Source organism: Hydra vulgaris, chromosome 02 (assembly GCF_038396675.1).
Source record: "Hydra vulgaris chromosome 02, alternate assembly HydraT2T_AEP".
NCBI lineage: Eukaryota > Metazoa > Cnidaria > Hydrozoa > Anthoathecata > Hydridae > Hydra > Hydra vulgaris.
In genome coordinates this window covers 53,926,749-53,954,697 of record NC_088921.1, presented here as the reverse complement: position 1 = coordinate 53,954,697, position 27,949 = coordinate 53,926,749, and the positions used below count along the sequence as shown (strand labels likewise).

At 26.2% G+C, this 27,949-nt stretch overlaps 1 protein-coding gene across 1 annotated transcript; it reads right to left on the bottom strand.

The window, feature by feature from the left end:
- Positions 1–49: 49 nt before the first annotated feature.
- On the bottom strand, positions 50–27,012 carry LOC100205823 (STING ER exit protein). Its single transcript, XM_065791383.1, has 8 exons — positions 26,846–27,012; positions 24,487–24,601; positions 18,461–18,502; positions 14,357–14,418; positions 12,660–12,730; positions 574–663; positions 240–332; positions 50–158 (listed from the first exon to the last, which is right to left on the bottom strand). The coding sequence occupies exons 1-8, from the start codon at positions 26,967–26,969 to the stop codon at positions 105–107; spliced, it is 651 nt and encodes a 216-aa protein (XP_065647455.1). The 5' UTR covers positions 26,970–27,012; the 3' UTR covers positions 50–104.
- Positions 27,013–27,949: the final 937 nt, after the last annotated feature.

The window sequence follows — 27,949 nt, the reverse complement described above, 5'->3', positions numbered from 1 at the left end:
ATTTGTTGCAAAGATAAGCGGGCAAACTTTTGAACTGTCTACTTTACTATGTAAACATTAACTTTAATGATGAAATTTATAAACATCTAGTTTCCATCAACTGCTTATTGGTCAATAAGAGTACCACGAGGCTTCTTAGCTTTGTTAACTGCAAGTTCCTAAAATATTTTTCAGAAGATTTTTTAAAATGTTCTTTGTTAAAAGTACAAACTAAAAAACCAGGTAAAATTGAAACTTACTGTATCTACAGCACGTTGCTGCGCTGTTTTTCTTTTTTCTAATTGTGCAGATATTATTCGCGCATTTTGTGCATACGATGAAGCTATTTCTGCCTGTTAAAGTAAAAACAACTTTTAAACATGATAAAAAGAAAAGTAAAAATAAAGAATAACTTTAAATTTTGTAAACAAAAGTTTTTGAAACTTTTTGTGTATTTTTTGCTGATTCATTCTATGGGGTAATAAGTTTCTTTTTAAAAGAAATCTGAAAATATCTAAATTTAAAACTTTCTTTTTTTATATATCTGTAGAAAAAGTTGGACATATTAATCTTTTTTAAAAATCTACATCTTACCGCTTCAACTTCTTCTTCTTCTTCATCCACAGTAGACACTGTCACTGAACCAAACTTGCCCATTTCTTTTGTGTGTTTCTTCACCATAATCTGACATTATAAGAAAATTAAATAAAACATGTTCTTATATACACTGCAACCATTTTCTATAGACACATGTAGAATTTAGCGGATTTACAGTGTTACAATAAAATTGTTCTAATGGTACATTTGAATAAGTGTATGTAAGAAAATAATAATCCATTATGCATCTGATTATTAATTGTCTTGATTGTATTAAAATAATTAAATTTTTAATATTCACGTGGCAATTTTCTATAGACACACTAAAGTTTTTACGAGTTGTTTTAAAGTTTTTGTCAAAAATTTCTTATATTCTGTAGTATTTTTATTTTGCGAGTCGAAATTAAGTTGAACTTGACCAAATGCCGAAAGGAAAGGTCCTTACCGATATTGAAAATGTTTAATATTGGCTTATCATTGAGAAAAAGTTCCAAATCGAGAAATTCCTAGAAGATTGAAGAGATCAGATCACGTTATCCGTAATTTCTTGAAAAATCCAACATTATGCAACAATCAAGAGGAAACCAAAGAAATCTAAGGTTTCAGGCCGTGAAAAATGCAGAATTGTTTGACTCGCATCAAATTCATCATTTGGGTTTAAATGTTTGCCAGGAGATAATTAGGGAAGTTCTTAAAGACATCCCACACATTGTACGATCAAAAATAAATAAAGCACCAAATTTGAAGCCCGTTTGCAAACAGAAACGAATGGAATTCGCCCGCGAAAATATGGCACGCGATTGGGAACAAGTAAGAAATTTAAGATTAAACTCTCATGAATTTGTAAGATGTCTAAATAGCTGAATATTTTTGTTTTCAATACCAGGTGATTTTTTTGGACGAGAAAAAGTTTATTCTTGATGGGCCTGATGGTTTTAGTGGTTACTGGCATGATTTGAGGAGAGAACCCAAATATTTTTCAACAAGGAATTTTGGTGGTTTTTTGCAATTTTAGGTTTTGCGCAACAGGAAAGTTAAATTTAGCATTTACATCTTGCAAAATGAGAAGTTCTGAATACATTGATGTGCTTAAATTATGTTTGATTCAATTTAAAAACAAACATCAACGCAAAAAGTTTGTTTTTCAACAAGACAACACTAGCATTCACATTAGCAACGAGACTAAAGCTTGGTTTAAAGCTAAAAAAATAAAGCAAATGTGGTGGCCTACTCGCAGTCCAGATTTGAATTCTGTTGAAAACATCTGGGGAATCATTGTAAGACGTATCTATGCTGACCAGAAGCAATATAGCTAATATAGTATCAGAATGCTGGGAGGATATGTAGCCAAAAGTGCTGGAAAACTTGGTAGGAAGTATGTCAAAACATATTAATCAAGTAATTAAGCGCAAAGGAGGTCCAATCTAGTACTAAAAATGTGATAAAAACATTTTTTTTGATAGTTTGTTAAAAAATGTGAACTGCGTCTATAAAAAATAGTGAGCTATCTTTTGAATTTAACTCATTTATGATTGACCTCTTTTTAAATTTGATATTACTTTTTGATAATTTTAATTATTTTTTGATATTTTATTTATAATTTATTGAAACAGTATAAAATAAAGTTAAATACGTTTTTAAGATATAATCCACATGTGCCTATTGAAAATGGTTGCAGTGTATTAGATTTGAGGTAATTAAGACAACTAGAGGTAACTGACAATTATTGTCAGATTCCTATACTTATTATTATGACGGACAATAATAATACTATTATTAATAATAATATTATTAATAATACTATTATTAATAATACTATTATTTTTATTATTATTATTATTAATTTTATTATCATTATTTTTATTACTATTATTATTAATTTTATTGCTATTACTATTAATTTTATAATCATTATTTTTCTTACAATTATTATTAATCATTGGTTACAAAAACTTATACAAAATAAAAACTTTTCAGATAAACTAACATTAATGCACTGTGAGGCAGAATTGCTCAAAAACTGACAGAAATGAAATAAAGTGTTATGAAACATTGTTTGGTGGTAATTTATAAAATATTTTTTTCAGGTAATAATATGTTTTTAAAAAAAAGTAAAATCATGAGAGATTCTGAGTGTATTAAAATGAAAGAGCAATTTTATTTTTCAAAAGAAGAAATTAGCTAACAAAACGTGAAGAAGTACATTTAAATGCATAAAATAAATTGATGTCTTTATTTATATAACAGTATAAATCTCTTTGGTAAAAGTTTAAAAATAACAATAAGTTTTGGTTAAACAGCTCTATCTATTTAAATCAACATACAAAAGGGAAAGTTGCAGAAATAAAAAGAAATCTTTAAACAGCCTGAAGGAAATCAAAAGTTTTAAGTGAGACAAATTTCCTATCTGTTTTGACTTTCTCTAAACAGATAGGAAATTTGTCAAAACAGATAGGAAATTTTTATTTTATAAATAACAAATCTTGTTTATTTATAAAATAAAAATTTGATATTCATTTAAAGTATTCTAGTTAGTTAAAATCTTTAACTCCTTGATAAAATTGTGTTTTCAATATCTTTATTTCAGTTAGAACTGATAATTTCTTTAATCTAAATATTAATACGCTAATGAATATTGTTAGTGCACATAGTTACGCCTATTGTTCGTATTGTTACTTATGGTTCTGTATTCTGTAAAATACGCTATTTCTTGGTTTTTAAGTGGTTTCTTAACTTTTTTTGTGCGCGGTTATATGTTCCATGCGGTCTTTAGAGTAAGGTCAGCAAGCGAATTAGAGCTGATGTATTTTTATTCTCAAGAAGAATTGATGTTGTCAATTGTTTAAAATAAAAATTTAAATAATCGTTTGTTTGTTGTTGGTTGTTTTTATTTTTCTAATTTCTATAGCCTGTTTTCATTTTTATAGATTAAGATTATGAGATTATTTATAGATTAAGATTATTGGATTATTTATAGATTAAGATTAATTTTTGTAGAAAGAATAATAAGAATAAAATTTTATTTATGTATTTAATATGAAAAGTTAAATAAGACTGTTGTTTGTGGTCATGTAAGTTTATATACATAAGTTTGTGTTTATTTCAATCTATTTTATATTTCTCTATATCTATATGTATATTTTATATTCTTAGGAAAAATAATAAGGAACAGAAAAATTAAAAAAAATTCTTCTGGAATTTGTCAAAAAAATGTTGTGTTATGCTTCATTTTAAGGTATCTGTATTTTTGTTTATTAGAAATTTTTGATTTTGTTCTTGAATGGTTTCATCTTTTTCATTCCAATGTTGTGAATTGTAGTCTGCATTCTTTGTTACATTAAAAATAATTGATGCAAATAAATGTTGTTTTATAGTCGTTAAAGGTTTGCATATATGTTTATACTATGCTCAAAGTTAAAAAGTTTTTGATAAATACGTGTATGTGATGATATATGTTATATAGTTGTTTTATAAATGTGTTTATATAAATGTTTTTATAATAGTATGAAATGTATTTTATCTAATGTGTACATGATTGTTAAATGAGGTGTTTTTATATGTTATATAAAATTTAAAAAAATATTGTGTTTTATAGTTAGTATAACTATAAAACACAATATATTTGAGATATAGATCTAGAGCAAGATTCGTCAACCTTACCAGTCAAGCGGTGTTACTGCTTTAGGTCTAAGTGTAGTCTAGCCTTCAATATAACTATTCTGAAAATACATAACATATTTTGAGGTGTTTTTATATGTTATATAAAATTTTAAAAAAATATTGTGTTTTATAGTTAGTATAACTATAACACACAATATATTTGAGATATAGATCTAGAGCAAGATTTGTCAACCTTACCAGTCAAATGGTGTTACTGCTTTAGGTCTAAGTGTAGTCTAGCCTTCAATATAACTATTCTGAAAATACATAACATCTTTAATAATTTTTTGCATAATGTTGTTACCTTTGGCTTATCTTTATGTTAGTGTCTGTTGTTAAAAATGATTAATAGGTAGTCTCATTACTAGAACTCGCTGCTTTTGTTTCTTAATATAAATACATTAATATAATTTCTTCAAGCAGAAACATAAATTAGTGACTTTTATCTGAAATAGCACAGTGAATATTATTATTATTATTAGTGCGCATAGTTATACCTATTGTTCGATATTAGTTACAATTCTGTATTCTATAAAATACACTATTTCTTAGTTTTAAAGTAGTTTCCAGACTTTTCTTAATCAAGTGTTTCCTTAAAGAAGTCATGATCTTTTATGGCACGAGTTAAAAATGTTTAAGTTGACATTAGGTAGATAATGTTTAGTAGCTTGAAATGATAGGTAATATAAAATCTTTTTAAAATTTTATTAAGTAATTAGTTTATTGTAATCTTTTTTTAAATTGTACTTTTAAATTTAAAGCTTCTTGTTATAGATGTTAATATTGAAAATATAAGTTACTATAATTCTTAGATGGGGTCTACCGTTAAAAGATATTTATGGCTAGTTTCATGCTTTCACATTTTTTTTTTTTATGTTATTTCACCTCCCCAAGGCCCAGAAGGCCACTACAGATGAGGAGGCTACTTAATTGTGGTTATAACCCTCTCTCAACTCTATAACTCCGAAACACGAACCTTGACGAACAAGGCCGCTGCGCGGAAAAACAAGTTGAGCGCGGTACTACCAGGGACGTGGTGGGGATCGAACTCAGAACCTCTTGCTTAAGAAGCGAGCGCTCTACCACTACACCACTACATGCTTTTAATAATTGGGATAAAAGCTATGACAACATTTTGTTATAAATAAAATTTATCTATAGTTTTGTTAAAACCTTTGCTCTTTGAAAAAAATGTTTCTGGCTTTTCAATAAGTGTATAATAATTTTTCTTGCATGAATGAATTGTGGTTTAGGATATAATCATGTTATTATATGTTTGTTTTTCTATATTTAATATAGCATTAATCATTTTCATACATTTTTATTTAAGTTTAATTGTTTATAATTTATTAAGATTTAGATTATTAGTAAATTCATGTTTACAGAGTTGTTATTAATCATAATCGAGTTGTTGTACCAAGGAAATTGTAGAGGTTTATTTATAAAATGTTTATTTTATTTATAAAAAGTTTCTTTATAACATATATAGTAATATATGCTATAAAGAAAATTTTGGATTTCATATGTTTTCGCTAATAAATAGTTCAATATATATATATATATATATATATATATATATATATATATATATATGCAACTCCAAGGATATATATATATATATATATATATATATATCCTTGGAGTTGCAGCAGCATCATAGTTTTTGTGTTGGAGGGGGGGGGGAGATATACAAACCCGCGTTAATGACCTGTTTTGTACATAACGCATTTATAAGTTTTACTATGCGTTTTGTTTAATGTTTTCTCCCAACACATGAACTATGATGCTGTCCACGACTCCAAGGATATATGTATGTTTATACATTTATTTATGTCTGTATATATATATTTAAATATATATATATATATATATATATATATATATATATACATATATATATATATATATATATATATATATATATATATATATATATATATATATATATATATATATATATATATATATATGTATATATTTATATATATATATATATATATATATATATATATATATATATATATATATATATATATATATATATATATATATATATATATATATATATATATATATATATTATTAGAAACACTTAACTGTTTCTAATAAAAAAGGATATTTGTTTGTTTCTAAATTTTTTTTATTAGAAACAAAATAAATTTTAACTTTTTTTTATAAGTCTTTGCTAATATGGTTGCAGGTTTTTCTTAACTTTAATTAAATAAACTTAAGAAAAAGTATACAGGTGTATTACTTTTGATGATGGCAAATTAATTTTATTTTGCATTTATTTGGTTTCTTTATTTTATAATTTTTCGAATAAGATTTTTTTAGTTATTTATTAAGTTTTTTAATTAATTAATGTTGCTTTGATAAATATGTTTAATGACAATGATGACATTGAAATGGATGATAGGCTAAATGAAGTTATGTATTCACAAGACGATGTAAGTGCTATAAGGCGTGTTGAAAATAATCGTAGACGAAATGAAAGAAATAGACTTAGGCGAGATGAAATTAATCATTTACAAAATGAAAGAAATAGGCTTAATCAAGATGAAGTTAATTGTCACCAAAATGAAAGAAATAGGCTATATCGAGGTGAAGTTAATCATCGCCAAAATGTAAGAAGATCTGTTCGACAAGGATGATTGTATTCTATAGCAAGAAGTAATGCTATTCCAGATTATAATTATTTAGGAGAAATGAATCAAATTTGTTAGCACTGTGGTGCTAAGAAATTTCCAGATGAAACACATTTTCTATGTTGCCATAATGGTAAGGTAGCTTTACCTCCACTTTCACCATTTACACAAGTTTTACAGGATTTATTTACAGGGAATTATGTAGATCGTAATGCTAATGTTAATTTTTTAAAACATATTCGAAATTATAATGCCTGTCTTTCTTTTGCTTCTTTTAAAGCAACTGTAGTTCATCCAATAAATCATGGGCCTCCATGTTTTAAAATATGTGGCCAGATTTATCATCGTGTAGGTAATCTTAGAAGGCGAAGATGGTGCTCCCCCAACTTCCAGGGAAGTTGTTATTTACCCAAGAGGTCATCCTTTAAAAATTGTATTAAAAAATATGTATAAAAAAATGTTAGACCAGGGCGAGTAGTTATTTTGCCATCATCTTATGTAGGAAGTCCTAGAGCTTTAAAAGAAAATTTTGAAGATGCTATGGCAATTATTAAAAAATATGGTAAACCAGATCTTTTTATTACTTTTACTTGCAACCCAAAATGGCGTGAAATAACAGAAAATTTATATCCAGGTCAGACTGCAAATAATAGACCTGATTTGGTCACTCGAGTATTTAAACTCAAGTTAACCTCCTCAATGATATATTCAAACATGGTGTATTAGGCAAAGTTGTAACGCATGTTCAGGTTATTGAGTTTCAAAAGCATGGTTTGCCGCATCCCTACATTTTACTTCATTTAGCCAATAATGATAAACTTGAAACAGCACAGGATATCAATAATTTAATATGTGCAGAAATTCCAGATTCGGTTGTTAATCGTGAAATTTATGATATTATTAAAACTTGCATGATTCCTGGCCCATGTGGGATCCTGAATCCTAATTCTCCCTGCATAAAAGATGGTGTGCAGCAAAAATTATCCTAAAGAATTTAATGCCATATTTGAGTATCCTATAAGTCATATGTCACACACTATTATCCGTCTTAAAGTTCATCTTCCTGAGAATCAGATCGTGTATTTTAGAGAAGGAGAAGAACAAGTGGCTTTAGATCGTGCTGCCCAACATGATACACACCTTACGGCATGGTTTAAATTAAATTCTGAAAATGAAGGAGCGAATTAGACAGCTGTTTAAGCTGTCTAATTCGCTCCTTAGCTGTTTAATTTTAATTAAAATGTCAAATTAGACAGCTGTTTTCAGTTATTTTAACCTTTTGTAAACCTGACGACCCTTTGCATCTTTGGAATACATACAAAGCTTTTATGATGGAGGATTTTATTCATCGCCAAGTTCCATTTATATTAGCTGAACAAGTTACTCTACGTCAAATCGAAAAGGTTATTAATCAAAGTGGTAAAACGCTATCTGATTATAATTTGCCTGTTGTTGATGAATTCATAGATTCTAGAAAATTTAAATGATAATGTTCAGCAATCAATTGACGAAGCTAATAGAATTAGACCGCTTCTTAATGTCAATCAATTAAATGTAAGTAATGCTTAATGGACCAGCTGGTAGTGGAAAAACGTTTACGTATAATTATTTGGTTGCTGAAACCATAAGTAGGGGTTTTAAATCTGCTACAGCTGCATGGACTAGCATAGCAGCAACTCTTCTTACAAATGGATCTACATTGCATGGTTTATTCAAACTTTCTGTCCCAATATTGGATAACAGCACATGTAATATAACCCCTAACTCTATACACAGACATTTTTTAAAACAAGTTAGTTTGTTTTTGCTTGATGAAACATCTATGATACCTAAACATGCCTTAAATGCAATTGATAGGTTGTTAAAAGATGTTTGCAACAACAACTTTCCGTTTGGAGGAAAAGTCATTCTTTTTGGTGGTGACTTCAGGCAAATACTGCCTGTTGTGAAAAAGACAACCAGCTGAAATTGTAGAATCGTGTATAAAATGTTCCTTACAGCGACGATGGGTGCAGAAATTTATATTAACTGAAAATATGAGAGTACATGATGGGGAAAGAGAATTTTCCCAATGGCTATTAAAACTTGGTAGTTAAACAATGCCTGTCAAAGAAGAGGGTCCTTTTAAAGGATGCATTGAAATACCTTATCAGTGCATTATTAGAGAAAATGTCTCTATTGTTGATAAGATTTTTGGAGATGCTGAGCAAAATGATTATTCTAAACATGTCATTTTAACACCCACTAATGTGGATTCATTATCAATTAATGAAGAAGTGCATGAATGTCTACCGGGTGAAGTCAAAATTTATTTAAGTGCTGATCAAATTGAGACTGATGACATTATTGAAAGAAATAACTTTCCTGTTGAGTTTTTGAACAGCTTAACTCATTCAGATACGCCTCCTCATTGTTTAAAATTGAAAATTGGTTGTGTAATTATGCTACTTAGAAATTTAGATTTCAAAGCTGGGTTATGCAATGGCACTCAAATGAAAGTTTGTGCTCTTCAAAATAATTATATTGATTAGTTAAATTGTTAAATAATTATTTTGATTAGTTAAATTAATAGTTAGCAGAGCTGTGAGACAGCATTTAGTGCCAAAAGGTGTTTGGATCGTCTATAAGTTACGTAACGCAAACTTATACAATAAAACAAAAAAGTTCAAAAGTTTTCCCTCGCAGATTTTTAATATTTAGATAAATTAGCGCATTGAGTTTAATGAAAATTGACGCGTAAAAGAGCTAAATATCTCCAACATCTGTTTTTAGATATATTTTGCGTTGCGTAATTTATGGATGATCCCTTACTGTTATATTTAATGTCTGTTGTCTAGCCTTTTATAGCTATATATATATAAAACACATGTCTGTTAATATTTTGTGTAATTTCATCCTACAAATATCTTAAGCTATTTGCTATTGCTTTGCGTAATTGTTGTGATGTTATTGTTGTAATGTTTTGTGTTGATTGACAGCTTGGCTTACCTTCCCGTGGTGTCTATTGTTAAAAAGGAGTACAGGTAGTTTCTCTAACTGTTTTTAATTATTCACTAAAAGCCAATATAGCATTTGATATTACTATAGTACAATTGTTTATATCTCATTTTTTTTTTATCTTTAGTGTTATTAATATTTTTGCTCTTTGAATGAGATTAAACGAGTTGGCTTTTCATTAAAGATAAAGATATTATTGGTTTCAAAAATGAACACCATAGCCAAAGTGCTCACAAAATTAAGTAGTTTTTAAAAATCTTTCTATTTTATTCTTTCTTTAATTTTTTTTTTTTTTCCTTTTTTTTTTTTCCTTTTTACTTATTTTTCTATAACTTCCTACTAGCATGGAATCACGTAGCTTTTTTAATGTTTAATCATCATCCCTATCGATAATAAATATTTTTAATTATTTTAATATGGTTTTCTTTACAATAGGCTATGCTTGACTCTTTGGTCCTGGAGATAGCGGCTATTATAACTTATTTAGGCAAGTGCCTTCAACGTTAATTGTTTTTTAAGAAACGTATGTTTTATATAGATTTTTTTTTAATATTTTTGTTACATATTTAACTATTTATCATGCAAATAAATTTAATGTTTAATCATCATCCCTATCCCGTTAATTGTTTATTAAGAAACGTATGTTTTATATAGATTTTTTTTAAATATTTTTGTTACATATTTAACTATTTATCATGCACTATTTATTACTTTTTGTATATGTTTGTAAAAAAATTTATTAATAAAGTGAACACAACTTTTCTATATATGGTTTTAACATCTCTTTTATAGCCTTTTCAGCTCATTAGGCCGGGTGAATAAAAAAAAGCAATATCCTTTATTCAACGCTTTTAGACTAATTGCTCACCTTTATGTGAAAATATTTATCGATTTTGCTCAAATTCGTATTAACGTAAAGCGTAACAATTACTTCAAAAATGTTGAGTAAAAGCTATTGCTTTTTTTATTAACCTGACTTATACAAAAATTAATAAAATTTTTTGAATAAAACTAATAATTTTGACGCAAAGTAAAGACAAACGTAAGGCAAAATATATACCGGACATTTTTCGCTAAATATTTTCTGCATTATTATAAATTAGGATTGGATGAATGCTGAAATAAATATATGTTTATATAAAGTAAATCGACATTTTCTTTACGGTATTTTTTTTTTTTTTTTTTTAAATACTAAATAAGACTTGGATGATCTATGCATGGAATTCAAGTCATATTTTAACAAAACGATTTTGTGATTTGCGCATTTAATGTTCGAACGTTGCAGAACAAATGGTTAACTGTATCTTTAATGAAGCTTACAGTTTTGTTTAACTAAGAAGCCAAGAAAAATAAAGTAAGCACAACTAAAAAAGTATTATTGAATTTATATTTCATTAGAGAAAACAAACAAAAATTAAATTATTAATAATTTATTTACTAAAATCCCGTATTACAGGTTGCCTACTGCTAGTAGCTATTAAACATCTTTAAACATTTAAGAATTTTTTTTTGTGTTCTCATTTAGTTTTAAAGATTTCTTTTACATGTTAAAAGTTTATTTTACGGTTTAAAATGAGTAAAAGATGAAAAATAGGTAAATTTTAAGAAAGAGAAATAAAAAAGATTTTCTTATCAAATAGAAGATACACTGCCAAAAATATCAGGTGTACAATCAGTTTAATGATATTAGGATTAGCACTTTTGGCTCGAAAAAAATTTGGCTTGCATGGGGATGTAGCTGTTTGTAAACCTTTATTAAGGTTAATTAATAAAACAAAAAGGCTAAAATGGGTTAAAACACATGAACATTGTTCAATTGAACAATGGAAAAATGTTTTTTAGACAGATCACAAAACATCGTGTTTTTGTGCAAAGATAAAAAAAAAAATTCAGAAGATTGTTTACTGTTAACAGTAAAACATGACGAATGAAATTTATAAAGACATCTTGGAACATCAAGTCCTGCCGTCTGGTTAGAGAGATTGTTTTCAGATCAGTTTGTTTTTATGCACAATAATGATCAAAACATACCAGCAAAATCTGAAAAAGCTATAAAAAGATTTTCAAAGCCAGTAAGCACTAAAAACAATTGAACCACCACCACAATTGCCAGATCTTAATCCAATTGAGTTACTATGAAAAGAACTTGGGAAGAAAGTGCGAGAAGAGCAGCTATCTTCTATAAATTCTTTGGCACATATTGCAAATGAAATGGTCAAAAATAAATTGATTGATCGTATGCCAAAAATCTATGCAATTGTAAAAGAATAAAGGAGGTTATTTTGACAAACAAAAAAATTTAAATAAAATGTGAGTTAAAATTAGAATTTATTAATGTATGTATGTATGTATGTATGTATGTATGTATGTATGTATGTATGTATGTATGTATGTATGTATGTATGTATGTATGTATGTATGTATGTATGTATGTATGTATGTATGTATGTATGTATCTATGTATATATGTATATACATACACACACACATAGAAGTGGAATCATGAGTACTTCCAAGGTATTTATAAAATTTAGATTTATTATAACCTCGTTTTTATATTTTTAACTTTAAAAGTTTCAAATTTTTTATTAAAAAAAATACACAAAAAACACTTTAATGTTTAATTCTAAAAGACATTGACTTTAGATCCAGAGAAGTCAACTTTAGAAACAAGGAACCTAATAACTGGATGTTCATTAAATGACTATTTTATAGCTTACATGTATATGGTGCTTGTTGAAATAAAAGACACTTTACTAGTTATGATAAAATAAACCATACTTTTTTTTTTGGTACTGGCTTTGCAAGTGGTGCAGGGTCAGAAGGATCAGCTTTTGCTTTTGCGATTGCTCCTATCGAATGAAAAAAATTACCATTTTACTATTCTATACTATAAATAAAAATCTAAAACTATAAGTTGTTATACTTATTTCTGTAAGTGGTAAGAAGTTAGTAAATCAGTTTGGTAAATTTTTTATAATGAATCAGTTTTTTTTTCTTTAGCAGTTACTACAATATTTGGCTGTTTAAGGTAAACTAGTAAAATAGTGGTGTAGGGGTAGACTGCTCTCTTCCTAAGCAAGAAGTTCTAAGTTTGATCCTTACTACACAATTTGAGAGTCTATTGCCTACTAGATTATTGCCAAATGGGGTAAAAATGAACAATGGGGTAAAAATGAACAATCAAATGAAATTATACATCACTACCTTGTTTATTAAACAGTTTAACATAATGGTTCTATTGACATAATTATAAAATAATTTAAATTTACTTGATTCAGTTAAAGCTAATATGTGAAGAAGCTAACTTTTAGTTCGAAACACTATTTTCCTTTTTGTCTTTTCTTTATCAATTATAAAAAGCAATAATTATGAGCTTCAGGCAGTAAAGTTATATATCAAACTATCTCTCAAGGATTGCATATCAAAACGTAAATAAAGTTGTATTAAGTTCAAGTATATATTATTGTGCAAAGCCACAACTTAAGATAAAGCAAAACCATATCATTACCTTGACAAACAAGGCCGCTGCGCGGAGAAACAAGTTGAGCGCGGTATTACCAGGGAAGTAGTGGGAATTGAACTCAGAACCTCTCGCTTATGAAGCAAGCGCTCTACCACTACACCACTACCGCACTACCTGTTCTACCACTCTACCACTACCTGTTCTACCACTACACCACTACACCACTACCTGCTTCTTTGAAATGAAGCTTTGTGAATATTGTGATATGAAATATTTTAAAGATAAAAAATTTTAAAATAAAAACATTAAGTAGCACTTAAAGTCACCCTAAATATGCTGTTCATTCTCACTCTGCTAAAATCAATAAATCAAAGAATTTTTTGCAAGAGGAAAGATAAAGTCTTAGATTTTCCAGAAAGACTGGAAAGTATGATGAGCTGTTAAAATGAAGTGAACTGTTGCAATGAAGTCAATAGTTTTCTAAGATGAAAAAATATTTAAATAGTGTTTATTTTCACTCCATTTGGCAGTATTTTGTATAGAAAAAATCATTTACACAATGATTATGCAGGCTTTTTTTTTTAAATAACTTTTTTTTTATTTAACATTAAAATAATTACACATTTTTCTAATAGTTGAATTATTAACAACAAGAAAAATTTAGAAAATTAAAATTTTAACTGATTATCATAAAAGAAATTACTAAAATACCTTAAACATTATAAACATAAAATAAACCTCACTTATTAAAATGCCTTAAACTTTATAAACATAGAATAAACCTTGTTTATTAAAATGCCTTAGACATTATAACATAGAAAAAATCTCATTAAATTAAAGATTTAATTTATTTCTGATTTAAAATATCAAAATCCAGCAAAAATAGATTGCATTTTGAAACATTAATTCTGACCACTAATTACATTACAGCATAAGGTCACATTTTGATAAGTACATTTCATAACTATACAGAGAAGTTTTACAGGAAACAAATAATAAAAAACAATCATACCATCCACAATAAATGTAACTTTAGTTTTCTTTTCATGGCGATAAAAAAGAAGCAAACCGCATCTACAACATATTAAAGAAATATAAATTGATTAAAAACTAATAAAAACCGATAAAAGATTCTGTTTCATAAAGTTTAAGGATTTAATGAATAAAACACATTAATATATGCATGACTGAAAAAATGTTATGATTGTCAAGCAAACAACAGAAAAGTAAAGAGTTATCAGTAGTTTCCAAATACAATCTCATCTAATAATTGTTTAATTGAAAGAGATAAAAAAAGAATGGTGGAATTGTTTATATATCCAAATTTCCTTTTTAATGCAAAAAAATCTCTATGTTTCAATTATAATCATTTTTTATAAAATAATAGTTTAACTAATACTGATCACCTGGTTAAAATTTAAAACTTTCTTTTAAAATTAAATATTAAATCTGTTTATATTTTTATCTTAAGGTAATTAAAAAGCAATATAAAATGCAAAATCTGTTAGCAAACTATAATCTGTGAAAATACAATCAATTAATGAATTAACATTAATGCAGCAAAATTGATATAAACTCCTATAGAAGTGTAGAATATATCTAAAATAACTAATTCAAATCCTCAAATTGAACTTTTCTCAAACTAAATTTTTCTCAAATTGAATTTTTCTTAAATTGAAATTTTTAAACCTCAAATTGAATATCTTTTTTTTTTAATCGATTTTTTAAATTTATCCTAAAGTTCAATATTGCAATTAATTTTAGAGTTATTACCATCATCAAAATCATCATCTGAACCACTTTCTAATTCTTTTATAGTAAAATAAAAAATTGATATGATTAGCTTATGATACGATTGCGCATGTCTATTTCACAACTTCAAAAAGTTGGATTTTCAAAATCAATTTTATTTCATGATTTTGCCTATATTATCTTTATATGTATATTTTAGTTTATGATTTATAATAAAAAATTGTTAAATTATTTGAGAAATTTGAGTTATTTAACAAAATATGTAACCAAGTCATCAAATACATGACAAGATTTTTAGATTTTTTAAATTTTTGAGTAAATTTTATTTGAAAAGTACACCATTACAAGTTATTAAACAAAAGTTAATAATAACTAGGGTTAGTTGAAAATATGACACTTACTTAAAAATAATATCAAAAATAATATAAAAAATGTGCATCAAATACCTGACAATAAAAAAAAAATCATTTAGCTGATGATGTCATGTAATTGACACGTATCAAAGTTTTATAACCATAACAAAATTCACAAATTTTAATAGCAAAATTTTTTTATTTAGGTTTAAAAATTTAAATTAACTAAACAAAAGACTATTTGATTACTTTTAAACAGAAAATTTGATTAAAAAATAACGGAAAATATGAAAAAAGACAATAAACTATATGCATTTTCTTAGCTATGTTCACTTTTCACAAAATTTTTTGTCACAAAAAATTCCTCTTTTCTATCAGTGTTGATATCATCAGTCTACAACTTCAAAATATTCTAATAAATTTTGAATTACTAAAGCCTGATCAGATGCTTTACCTGTGTCACTTGCAACAGTTCCTAAGAGAATATCATCCTTGTGTTGAAATTCAGTAACAAACACAGCAATTCTATCTCTTGTAACTGTTTGGCGGATTTCCTTATACAAATCTGCAATTAGTTTGCCATCAAAGTGAAAGAAAAGATTTTTCTCTCTCATTTACTCGGAATAATTCTGTTTAATTTTATTTCCGTGATTTTGAAAAGCCTCATAACAATTTAACCTAACTGTTTCTCTGTTTATCTTAATTTTATTCATATCTACTGTTAGGTAGTTCATGATACTGGCTATAAACATTGTTTGATCTTAGTAGCTGCAATTAAGCCATCTTGAATAACTCCTTTATTGACAAGGATTGAATAGGATTGAAGCATGAGTGGTACATTGTTAATTTTTGTTTTTAGTTAAATGTTTTTTGCTGATATTCATCCTCATCAGAATTATAACTACCTAAATTACCTAAGTTAATAAGTACCTAAATTATATTTGTACCTAGTATCAATGCCAAATTTGAAAGTTCTACAATAGTATTAACAAAAAGTGAAGTTAAAAAAATATATTTACAAGTTATTCTATAAAGCAATATAAAACACACATGTAACGATATATAATTTTGATATTGTATATTGCTACATAGTTCAGATATTGATTTTATCTCATTTGAATAATTTCAAAAATTTTAAAATTGGAATTTTTTAAATTTAAGTAATCATAGTTCTCTTTATTGGTCTCATTTTTCATTTTTCTTATTGGTTGACATTTTTTTCTTACTATCTACTTTTTTCTACTTATATCTACGGTATCTCTCTAGTATGCATTTACGGTATCTCTCTAGTATGCAATTTTTACTTCAAGTTCTTTATCTATATACTCTTATGAATATATACTACTCTTATATCTTCTAAAAATGCTAAATCTTCCTCTTTACTCTCTCTGTTTCTTGGCATGTCTTGACTGAGTTGTAGAAGCTCATTAATATTGGGTTTACCTATGTCAAAAAGAGTCTCCATGATTGATTGGAATTTTTTAACTAACTTTTTTTTAGCGCCCTTTTTCAAAACCAGCAACTTTTCCTTGGTCATTAATACCTATTTTTTATGAAGTTTTACAAATTTTGATAATATTTTATCCTCTCCAATAATATAGTTTTTAAAACCACAGGACTCCCAGATGTTCATTATTTTTTCGAAGAAGACACAGCTCTCCATTTTCCTGATAAGGCAAGTAAAAGTATCATAAATACTTTTGAACTGTTTTGATCTACTACTTAGAAGTAACCCATTAGTTAGAAGCTGATTCTAAAGTAAAAAAGAAATAAGGGATTTAAGAAGACTAAGGGGCCTCCTTTAACTCACATTCAGATATCCAACATGTTTCGTCTTATTTTCAATACTTGATCGCATCTTTGTGTCTACATGTTCTACATAAATAATGTTTAGTGTTCATTTTTTAGTTATATTTAATTTAAAAACAAATCATTACATTTAATTGATGTCATTACTAAATAATACCTTTAATAAACCTTACCTGAAACTATGTTTATTACACCTTTTTTTCTATATATCCAATTTTTTATTAGTAATATTGTTACAGTAATTTACAATTTTTTATTAGTAATAATAATATGTTACAACTTTTTATTTTTCAAAATGATACATTTTGATAAAGTAAAAAAATATTGACAATGAGTAAAGAAAATTTTGAAATAATGATTGATTGTAAAATGATTCAATTTCTTCATCCAGGATTAACACTAGTCCTAGTAAAACAAAACAAAAACCGTTCTTATATTACTGAGGGGTGTAGAAAAGAACTAGATGCAGTGTTATTTTTATTTTTTTCGCAAAAAAGTTGCCACCTCAATCTACACACACATATTAGTGGTGTACACTGGATTTTTAGATGTTTGAGTTTTGACACTTACAGGCATTGTGCAAACTCCAAACTTCTGTATGTTTATGCTTATATCAAAAAAGAATGTTTTGCAAAGAATTAGGGTGATTGGAGCTTGGGAACAAAAAAACCCTAATTTTTGACCCCACCCAGCCCTTAACGTGGGAGCAACAAGTTTATTTTCTTTACTATTTTTATCTAAATTTATATTCATCAACTAATTTCAAATTTCATGCAATAATCTCTCACTTTTCAAAAACTAGGACCATATAAAGTTTTAACCCCCCTCAATTTGAGGGGGCTGTAAACATTGCAGGTTCATAAAAACTGAACACTAAGAGATTATTGCATGAAACTTGAAATTTGTTGATGAATATGAATTTAGATAAAAATAGTTAAGAAAATATTTTATAAACTTGTTGCTCCCACGTTAAGGGCTGAGTGGGTCCAAAAACTAGGGCTTTTTTGTTCCTTAGCTCCAATCACCCCAATTCTTTGCAAAACATTCTTTTTGGATATAAGCTAAACATATAAAAGTTTGGAGTTTGCATGATGCCTGGAAGTGTCAAAACTAAAACATCTAAAAATCCAGTATACACCACTATATATACACGTGTGTAAAGAGATAAGAGTTAAGACGAGAGATAAAAAAAAATTCAAAACCTTTTACATTTGTAGCGATGCTGCTTTTCAAGACCTTTTTCTCTATAAAAAAAAAAAAGGCAATTTCAAAACATACATTTGAAATTAACTAAATAATAAAAAAAAAAGTATGAAAAATATTACTATAACCTATACCTTGCTGCAGAATATTTTAAGTGTCCCTAATTTTATTTTAAAAAAAAAATGTTTAAAAAAAAAAAACATTTCAAATTAATAAAAACTATTTAAATTAGATAAAAGTTTTAAAATAAATATAAAACTATTATTTTACTACATAGAAAATGACATTTTTAACTAAAAATGAAAAGGTGCAATTTAAAATAATTTTTTGATAATTTTTTTACAAAATGATTAATATTCTTAAAACTATTATATAATTTCCTTTCACTTGAGAGTTTTAATAAAACCTTTAGATTTAACAAAACCTTTTTTTTTTCAGTTTTTGTTTTAATTGTTTTGTTTATAATTTAAATAAAAGGCTAATATTTAGAGCTTAAATAAGACGTTTTTCCATTTTAAGTTAAATTATAGGGAATGAATTTTGGTTAATGAACCTAGAGATAATAGTTCGTTTGATCAGCAACCAATCAGAAAGTATTTGTATAACTTGTCATACAAATACTATCATGGTTGGTGTTGACAAAAGATTCTAGAGCCTAACTTCTAAGCTAATATATAAGATTTAGTGAGCTGGGAATAATGGAGCACCTTTTTACATTGATTTCTTGCAATAATAAGTTTTTAATCTCAAGAAAGTTGCTTTTTTTTGTGTTTTTTTTTTTTTTAATACTTTTTATTATTATTCATAATCATCATCATGATTATGATTAGCTGCACAAGAAAGTGAAAAACATAGAGTAGAATAAGTCAAAAAATGAAACTGTCAAAAAGGAATAAAAGTTTCCACTCCTGCCCGTATCTAGGATCAACGGAGAGAGAAAAGACATCAGCCTGAGGACCATAATTCCCATTATATAGGCTAAAATTCTTGCCACCTTAAAACAAGAATGATCGAATAGAGACAAAAACTCACACATATACAAACATCTTCATATTAACAATAACTGTTTTGATAATTATAATTATGACTGTTTTGCAATATTTGACTCTGCCTCTAATAAATTAGACTTTAAAGTTAAGGAAAGTTTGTTGATTGAATGGAAAAATTCAGATACAAAAAAACAGTTGAACCATTTGAAATTTTAGGAGATATTAAATGTTTAAAATACTTTAAACAATTTTCAATCAAAATTTACAAATAGTGCACTATGTGCAAAAAAGAGTAAAATAAAAATAAGTAAAATAAAGTAATTAAGCTTTGTATTTATTAAATTTTGCCTTTATATAATATATTATATTGTTGAATGGAGGCGGAGAGGCTAGAGTTAATGCTCTTGATATAGCTAGAGCTTTCGACAAAGTTTGGCATGCTGGTCTTATCCATAAGCTTGTTTCATATGGTGTATCTGGGAAAGTTTTTCAGATTATCAAATCATTTCTTTCTAACCGCTTTATTAAAGCCATCCTCGAAGGCCAACACTCTTCTTCATTTCTGGTAACTTCTGAGGTACATCAAGGTCCTATCCTCGTTCCTGTTTTGTTTCTCATCTACATTAATGATCTTCCCGACAACCTCACATCTAAAGTAGTTCTTTTTGCTGATGACTCAATTTTATACTCAAAAACTACTGATAAAAGTCTTCTTTTTTTTTGATTATTTACTGCAAACAACTATCGCAATACTGTTGGCATTCCTATATTAACAAACAACTGTCACTGAGGGTGCTTCTCTTAATTGTGGTCACTATTTTCTTACTCCTGACTCCATTCTCTACCTCGACAAATCTTTTATTCGACCCTGTATGGAGTACTGTTGTCATATTTGGGCTGGTTCCTCTAATGATGCTCTTTTTCTTCTAAACAAGGTCCAAAATTGCATTTTAAATTTAGTTGGACGCTTTATCTGCTAAGCTTGAGCCTCTCTCCCATCGTTGTAAAGTTGCACCTTTTTTTTTTTTCTACAAATATTATCATGGCTTGTTAAAAGGAGCTATCATCTCTAGTTCAATCAACCAAAACTCATTTTCGCTTAGCTTGTCATTCACCATAGTTTCATTCTTTGATTGTATTTGTCTCTGCATGCTTGAAGAACTTTTGTTGAGTTAGTTTTTCCCCAGCATTTTAACCCTTTAGAACTCTCTACCATTTTCATATTTTCCTGACTCATACAACCTACAACTTTTCAAGTCTTCTTTCAACCGTTTCCTTTCTCTTTAATTCTTTTTTTTTTCAAGTAACTCTTAAGTTAATTAGGGATGATTGCATTTCGATAAATTTGAAAAAACAGTGAACACGTGTAGAAGCTGTAAGTTTATACACTTTAATTACATTCAGCAAAGGTGTTTCACAAAAGAAACAGTTTTTTTTTTTTTAGAAACTCGTGCTAATAATTTATTAATCTGGGACACAAAAGATGTAAATCATGATAAAAAAACTTTACATTGACATATATATATATATATATATATATATATATATATAAATTTAATAACTAAAACTCATTCTCGTTTGACTCGTCATTCAGCATAGTCTCATTTATTTACTGTGCCTGTCCCTGCATGCTCTAAAAACTTTTATTTGCCTAGTTTTTTTTCCTGCACTTTAACTCTTTGGAACTCTCTCATATCTTCATGTTTTCCTGACTCATACAATCTTCAACTTTTCAAGTCTTCTGTCAACCGTTTCCTTGCTCTATAACTCTATTGTTTTTTTCTAGTAACTCCCAACTTAATAGTGGTTGCTTGCAGCCTTGTTAGAAGGGAATCAAAATAAATAAAATTAAAAAAAAGAAATAGACAATAAGAAATACAAAATATAAGCATTTAATACATGTATTTACTATTATTTTAAATTTCATATTGATTTAAATATTCTGTTTATTTAACTTTTACTAATGGGTAATAACTTTCACAGTGTTTTAAGGCATCTTTTAAATAAAAGAGATAATTACAGTAATTTAATGATTAAAAATAAACATCCAGTGTTGCAAAAATATAATGGGACAACTAATTTAAATGGTGAATTTTAATCAAAATTAAAACTTATGTTTTAGATCATTGTCATGTTGAAATATAAATTTCTACCTAATCTCAATTTATGTGTTGATGAAGTCAAATTATTATTCAAAATTTCAATGTACAAATCCAAATTCATTGTATCTTTGATAAATTTAGGATTTCCAAAATCATTCTATAATATACAGCCCCATACAATTATATTACCACCTCCATGTTTTACAGTTCCTTGCATGCAACTTTAATGGTAAGCTTAACCAGTTTTTCTCCAAACATTTTGTCTACCATCAGAATGTACCAAATTAACTTTGGATTCATCCGACTACAGTATTTTCTTCCAAAATGAAATTGCCTTATTAACATGAGATTTAGCAAATGATAATCATTTCTTCTTATGTTGCTGTGTCAAAAATGGTTTTTTATCTTACAAAAGTATCTTACAAAACAAATTATAATTAAAAAAGATTTTTTAATGAAAAGTAATTTGTCCCATTAAATTATTTCACATAAATAAACAAAAAAATCAAACATCAGAATGTACCAGATTAAATTTGGATTAATCCGATCACAGTATTTTCTTCCAAAATGAAATTGCCTTATTACATGAGTTTTAGCAAATAATCATCATTTTTTCTTATGTTGCTGTGTCAAAAATGGCTTTTACGTGGTGTGTAACTTTTAAACCCATTTTCATGTAAATGATTTCAGATTGTTTTATCAGTTATTTTCAATATATTCTGCAACCTTTCTGGATAACTCAAATCTTTTTTCTCGAATGATCTTACAATTAAGTGATCTTCTTTGATGGTAGCCTTATGTTTGCACCCACGTCCTTTCAAAATCTTTACAGTTTGATGACTTTAAAACTTTTTTACAATGCTTGAAATGGTGGAGCGTGAAACTCCAGTCTCTTTTTTGATAGTTCTGTAAATCTTTTTTTTGTTTAACTAAATTCATAATTAATTTTGGTTGATTCTCATTCAAATATTGTTTTACTGGAGTCATGATTGCTAAAATATAGATTTTGCTCCTCAATATTTCATAAAATAATTTTTTCAAGAAAAAAATAGTGTTTTACCTTTAGAAAATTATTAGTATCTTACAAAACAAATTAAAAATTAGAATTAAATAATACTTTTTTTAATGAAAAGCAGTTTGTCCCATTAAACTATTCTGCATAAATAAACAAAAAAATCAAACACATCTTATTTTAACAATTAAAAATAAATAAATGAGTCAATTTTTTTATCTAAATTGTGCAACATTTGTTTGTCTGTGTTAAATGATTCAGATAAAAACAAAAGAATACCATTATTTAGAATAGGAGAAGACAATACCCAATTATTACTAGCTAGGCAGCATCATTTTAGTTTTGTCCTTTTATATTTTTCCAACACTGTACATGTAATTACAAATATTGGGTACATTAAATTTGTGTAAATAAGTTACATTTACTTTGAGTTTTTTTAAAGATTAAAAACAAAATAAAAGTTTAAAAATAACTAAAACCTAATAAAATTTTTATAAAGTTATTGTAATCGACTTTTTTATTAATATTATTATTACTATTATTGTTATTATTATTATTATTATTATTGTTATTATTATTATTATTATTATTATTATTATTATTATTATTGTTATTATTATTATTAAAGTGGAAAAGAATGTGAAAAGAAACTATAAGAAAAAGTTTTCATTTTGTTTTTTTGTTATCCTAATGAAAAATAGAATTACTAACTAAAGTTCATTCATTCAAAAACTAATATTGTGTGATTACATTTTTATTAAGACTAAAATTTTCACTTTTATTTATCATTAAAAACAGTTAACTCAAAACTGTTTCCAAAAAGCAAAAGTTAACAATACTCTTAATGAATTATTCATTCATAAAATATTCATTATGAATTTTAAAATGATTCTATTTTTCGAAAAAGTAAACCTTTGTCTTTAAATTAGGTTTGGCAATAAGTTTTAAAACATTTTATTATATTTCAATGTTCCATTAAGTAACCAAAAAACAGTTTTAAAAGTTAAGGGAGTTATGACACATAATTTTTAATTTATGTTATTATCTTGAAGATAAAATAAACTAACTATAATAAATAGAAAATTAGTTATTTACTACTGCATTTTATTAACTGCATTTAAAGCAGTTTTTATTACCTTTAATGAAAAAGCAAAACTATTAATGCATGGTAAGATAAGCAATCTGAGGTCACACTGAAACAGCCTGCTGTCAGGGCTTTAGTACACACATATAGCCTGTTGCTGCAAGGGAGCGCTGCTACATCAACTAAAGGTCATTCCTTAATGAAAAAAAAGATTCCTGCATGGGATAGGAATCTTTTTTTTCATTATTCTTTTTTTTTTCTTCCTATTCTGAAAACACTGTATAAATTAATGTAATAAAATAGGGTAATAATCTGTTACATTAATACACTATAGTAGACATTCATATATATATATAAAATTTGTTGCTTAAATACATTATATATATATATATATATATATATATATATATATATATATATATATATATATATATATATACATATATATATATATATATATATATATATATATATATATATATATATATATATATATATATATATATATATATATACATATATACATTCATATATATATATATATATATATATATATATATATATATATATATATATATATATATATATATGTGTGTGTGTGTGTATATATATATAATATATATATATATACATATATGTATGTATATATATATATAATATATATATATATGTGTATATATATATATATATATATATATATATATATACATTAAAAAAATATTTTTAGGGGTAGCTCAAGATTTATTGTTGCAAATAAAGACAAAGTATTTAATCTTGTCAACAGCTTTTCCATATAAAAATTCTGCAGCATATTACAATTGAATTATGAACCACAGACCTTTTTACATAAACAATCTCACTTTCTTCACAACGTAATTTGTGTGCATGATGGTTTCCATCCACAACTCGAGAATCATCTAAAGGCCTCAGGGGTAATTTATCCAAATCGCAATCTATTGAAAAAAAATATTTTTTTAAATCTTTTATTTAACACATTTTTATGAATAATAAACTAATCATAAAAAAAGAAAAAAAGAAATCGGACCCATGGTTATAACTATGATACGACAAAACCCATGGGTATGACTGGTATGAAAAATTTATAGTAGGGCTACAAAAAAAAAAAATTTTTTTTATCACTTTGAACAAAGTAAAACTAAACTTTTAAATTAAAAATTGCTGGTTTTTTTTAATTTTTAAGTCTAGTCTAGCAGTTATTTTCGTGTCTACAAAAATTGTTGGTTTATGTACATAACACATGATAATTTATTAATTATATTTGGATATAAAATCCATCTAAATATAATTTAAAGTTATCAGATCTTGTCCAATCGGGGACAAGAACTAATAATTCTCCTTTTTATTTGTTGCTAATGAAAATACTATACTTTATAAATAAATCTTTTAAAAATAAAAATGAGTCAATTATTTTCAAATAATATTTATTTAAAATCTGATTGAAAACTTGAAAAACAAAACTTCAATTTAAATGCAATTTAAAAATTGTACAATAAAGTATACCTTAAAATATAAAAAAAATTGTTCTTTGCATTGTAAATGAAGAAAGAAAAAAATTAGATAAAAAAATGTTTTTTTTTAAATAAAAAAATAAATAAAATCTTGATAATTCACTTTTCTCTTCCCGATAAGATCAATTATTCAAAAATTACAAATAACAAGATAAAAGATTATTCCCATTTTTGACTGAACCAACTTTTAGTCAATTTCAAAAATGTATTAGTAAATTTAAGTCAACTTCAGAAAATATATTTGTTAATTTAGTCGACAGTCTAAATATTTACAAATCGTAAACACTAAAAAAAACTAAAAGAACTGTGTAAATCTTGGAAAAAGAATATTTATGAAACAGACAATTCACCCATACATACAAATGAATGATACTCTTAACTTATTTTATTCATTTTGAAATTGATTTTTTTTTTTTTAGAAACTTTAGGAAGCCTCCTAAATAAAAATAAATTAAAATTCTGAATAGAAGAAAAAGTAAATTGATCTATAGTGTGATTTTCTATAGACTCTACAGTTCTTATTTAGTAAAACTATTTAGATTTATAGAGTAAAATGGGGTAATTTCGCCACCAATTGGTGTATATCTACTTTTATAACTATAACTTTACTCAGGAATAAGATTTTTTTATAATTCAAATTTCTATTAGTAGAAAATTCAAATTTCTTATCAAATTATGTAAAAAAAATCTTCTTTTTGTGAAAACTTGATAAGAAAATTAATTGAAAAAAATTATCTAAAAAAAACAGAAAATTTATAATTCTCATAAAAATTAAATTATCTATTTCCATTCAAGATTTTAAAAAGACTTTAAGAAGAAATATTGGAAATTTTTCAAAGAATCTTTGTATTGTTGTTTTTTTTCTAATTTTGATTGGTTCCAAAGTTATTACAGAAATACTAAATGGGGGAATTTCGCCACCTTTTTATATAAAATAGAAATGTGCTTTGATTGGATAATTAATATTATTTCCTTTCCTCTTGTTTTGGTGATTAATTTCTAAGGTCATGTTGTTCTTATAATCAATTAAAATTAATTAAATCGATCAATTATCAGCAACAATGCCGCAAAACTATAAGAGAAAATCCGCCACCAATTATAGCAAAGAGCTATATGGAAAAAGCCATTGCAAAAGTTAAAGCTGGGGAACTAAGTTGCAAGCAAGTTGCAGAATTATACAGTATACCTCGAAGGACACTAGATGGAAGAATTCAATATCAAGCAAGGATAGCTGGGGCTGGTACATTAACAAATCTCCTGAAGTATCCTACATTTAAAAAAAAAAAAAATAGGTAAAAATGATGGAGGGGGGACATGCCCCAATACCTCTCTTGTTAGATTTTTTTTATTTAACTGATTGTAAATGTTTTATAATTTATAATTTAAAATAAAAAATTTATGATGTAAATAAAATAGGAGGCAAAATTCCCCCAAATTAGATTTTATTGGGGTAATTTTGCTGCCCCATTTTTTCTGTTCGAATTATTTTGAATAAAAATAATAAAAAATTAAAGTATGTAAAGTTTATAAAAATATTATTAACAATAAAAAAAAATTCCATTTTCATTTTTAGATCTTTAGTTATTTAAATTGAAAGAATTAGTGGCGAAATTACCACATCTTACTCTATAAAATTAAAAATACAAATTACAATAATTAACAATTTACCTAAGATAAGAGCAACCTGTCCACACAAACAAAAATATGGGACTAATGATTCATTAGTATCAGTATATTCTTCTTTATCACGCGAATCGGAAACAATAATACTGCGTGATATGACTTTAGGCATACTTTAAAACTGTTAAAATATATATAACATAAATTATATGAAAAAATCATTTTCACTACATGCATTTCCCAAATTGTAACCAATTGCTTTATATTTTAAATAAAAATATCTTTTCTTACCTTACATTAAAAATATTTTTAGAAATATTAAAAAATCATTATAGTATCATATTAATATAAATATTTAAAATAAAAGTGCTAAAAAAATACTCTGCAACTATTATTATGTTCTAATAGTTATAGAAACCTCCTAGTAAAAAAACTAAATATTTTGAAATTTACAGTAAATATAATAATATCTAAGATTTGCACAAGCGAGTCCTAAATAATAATATATTTAGTTTTTCATTACGAACCATTTATTATTATGGTCAAAACTCAAAGCAAATTTTTAATCAATACATCTAAATTAAAAAACATGCCACATCATTGTTTTTAATTCACATGAAGTCAGACAAAACCATTTAGTGATTTAAATTTATTTTTCATATTTAAATTTATTTTTCACATGACATGATCAAAACAACATTGGTGTTTGTTTTGGTCATGTAATAGTCAAGGAGGCAAGTATGTTTTCATTGAAACTAAGAATCACTTTTGATCATCTTCAACTATTTGCAACAAAACATCTGGTATTTTAATTGAGCGATTGAGCTGTTAAACTCCTGCATTAGAGCGAATTCTGTTAAGCATGCAGCTTAACAGCAGTTAGCTCTAATGCATGTTAGATATAATTCAAGGCTTTTGTTGGCATTTTGGTAGAAAAAAAATTACATGATTATGATGTATATAAATAACACTTAAAAAACAGTTTTGTGAGATGGAAGTTTGGTAGCTCTTAATTTTTCTTCTGTTTCCACAACCAATTAGATTGCATTTTTAGCATTTGTAACTTGAACCATCAACCATTTGTACTTATTGAAAATGCATAGATTATATAATATAAAATATTAGGGTGGGTGATAAACATTAACTTTTTTT

Coding starts and splice junctions, on each gene's coding strand:
- LOC100205823 (XM_065791383.1), bottom strand. CDS start 26,969: ATGCCTAAAGTCATATCACGCAGTATTATTGTTTCCGATTCGCGTGAT. Junction 14,419..18,460: donor CATCGCTACAAATGTAAAAG/GTTTTGAATTTT, acceptor AATATGTTGTAG/ATGCGGTTTGCTTCTTTTTT. Junction 333..573: donor AAGAAGAAGAAGTTGAAGCG/GTAAGATGTAGA, acceptor TTACTTTAACAG/GCAGAAATAGCTTCATCGTA.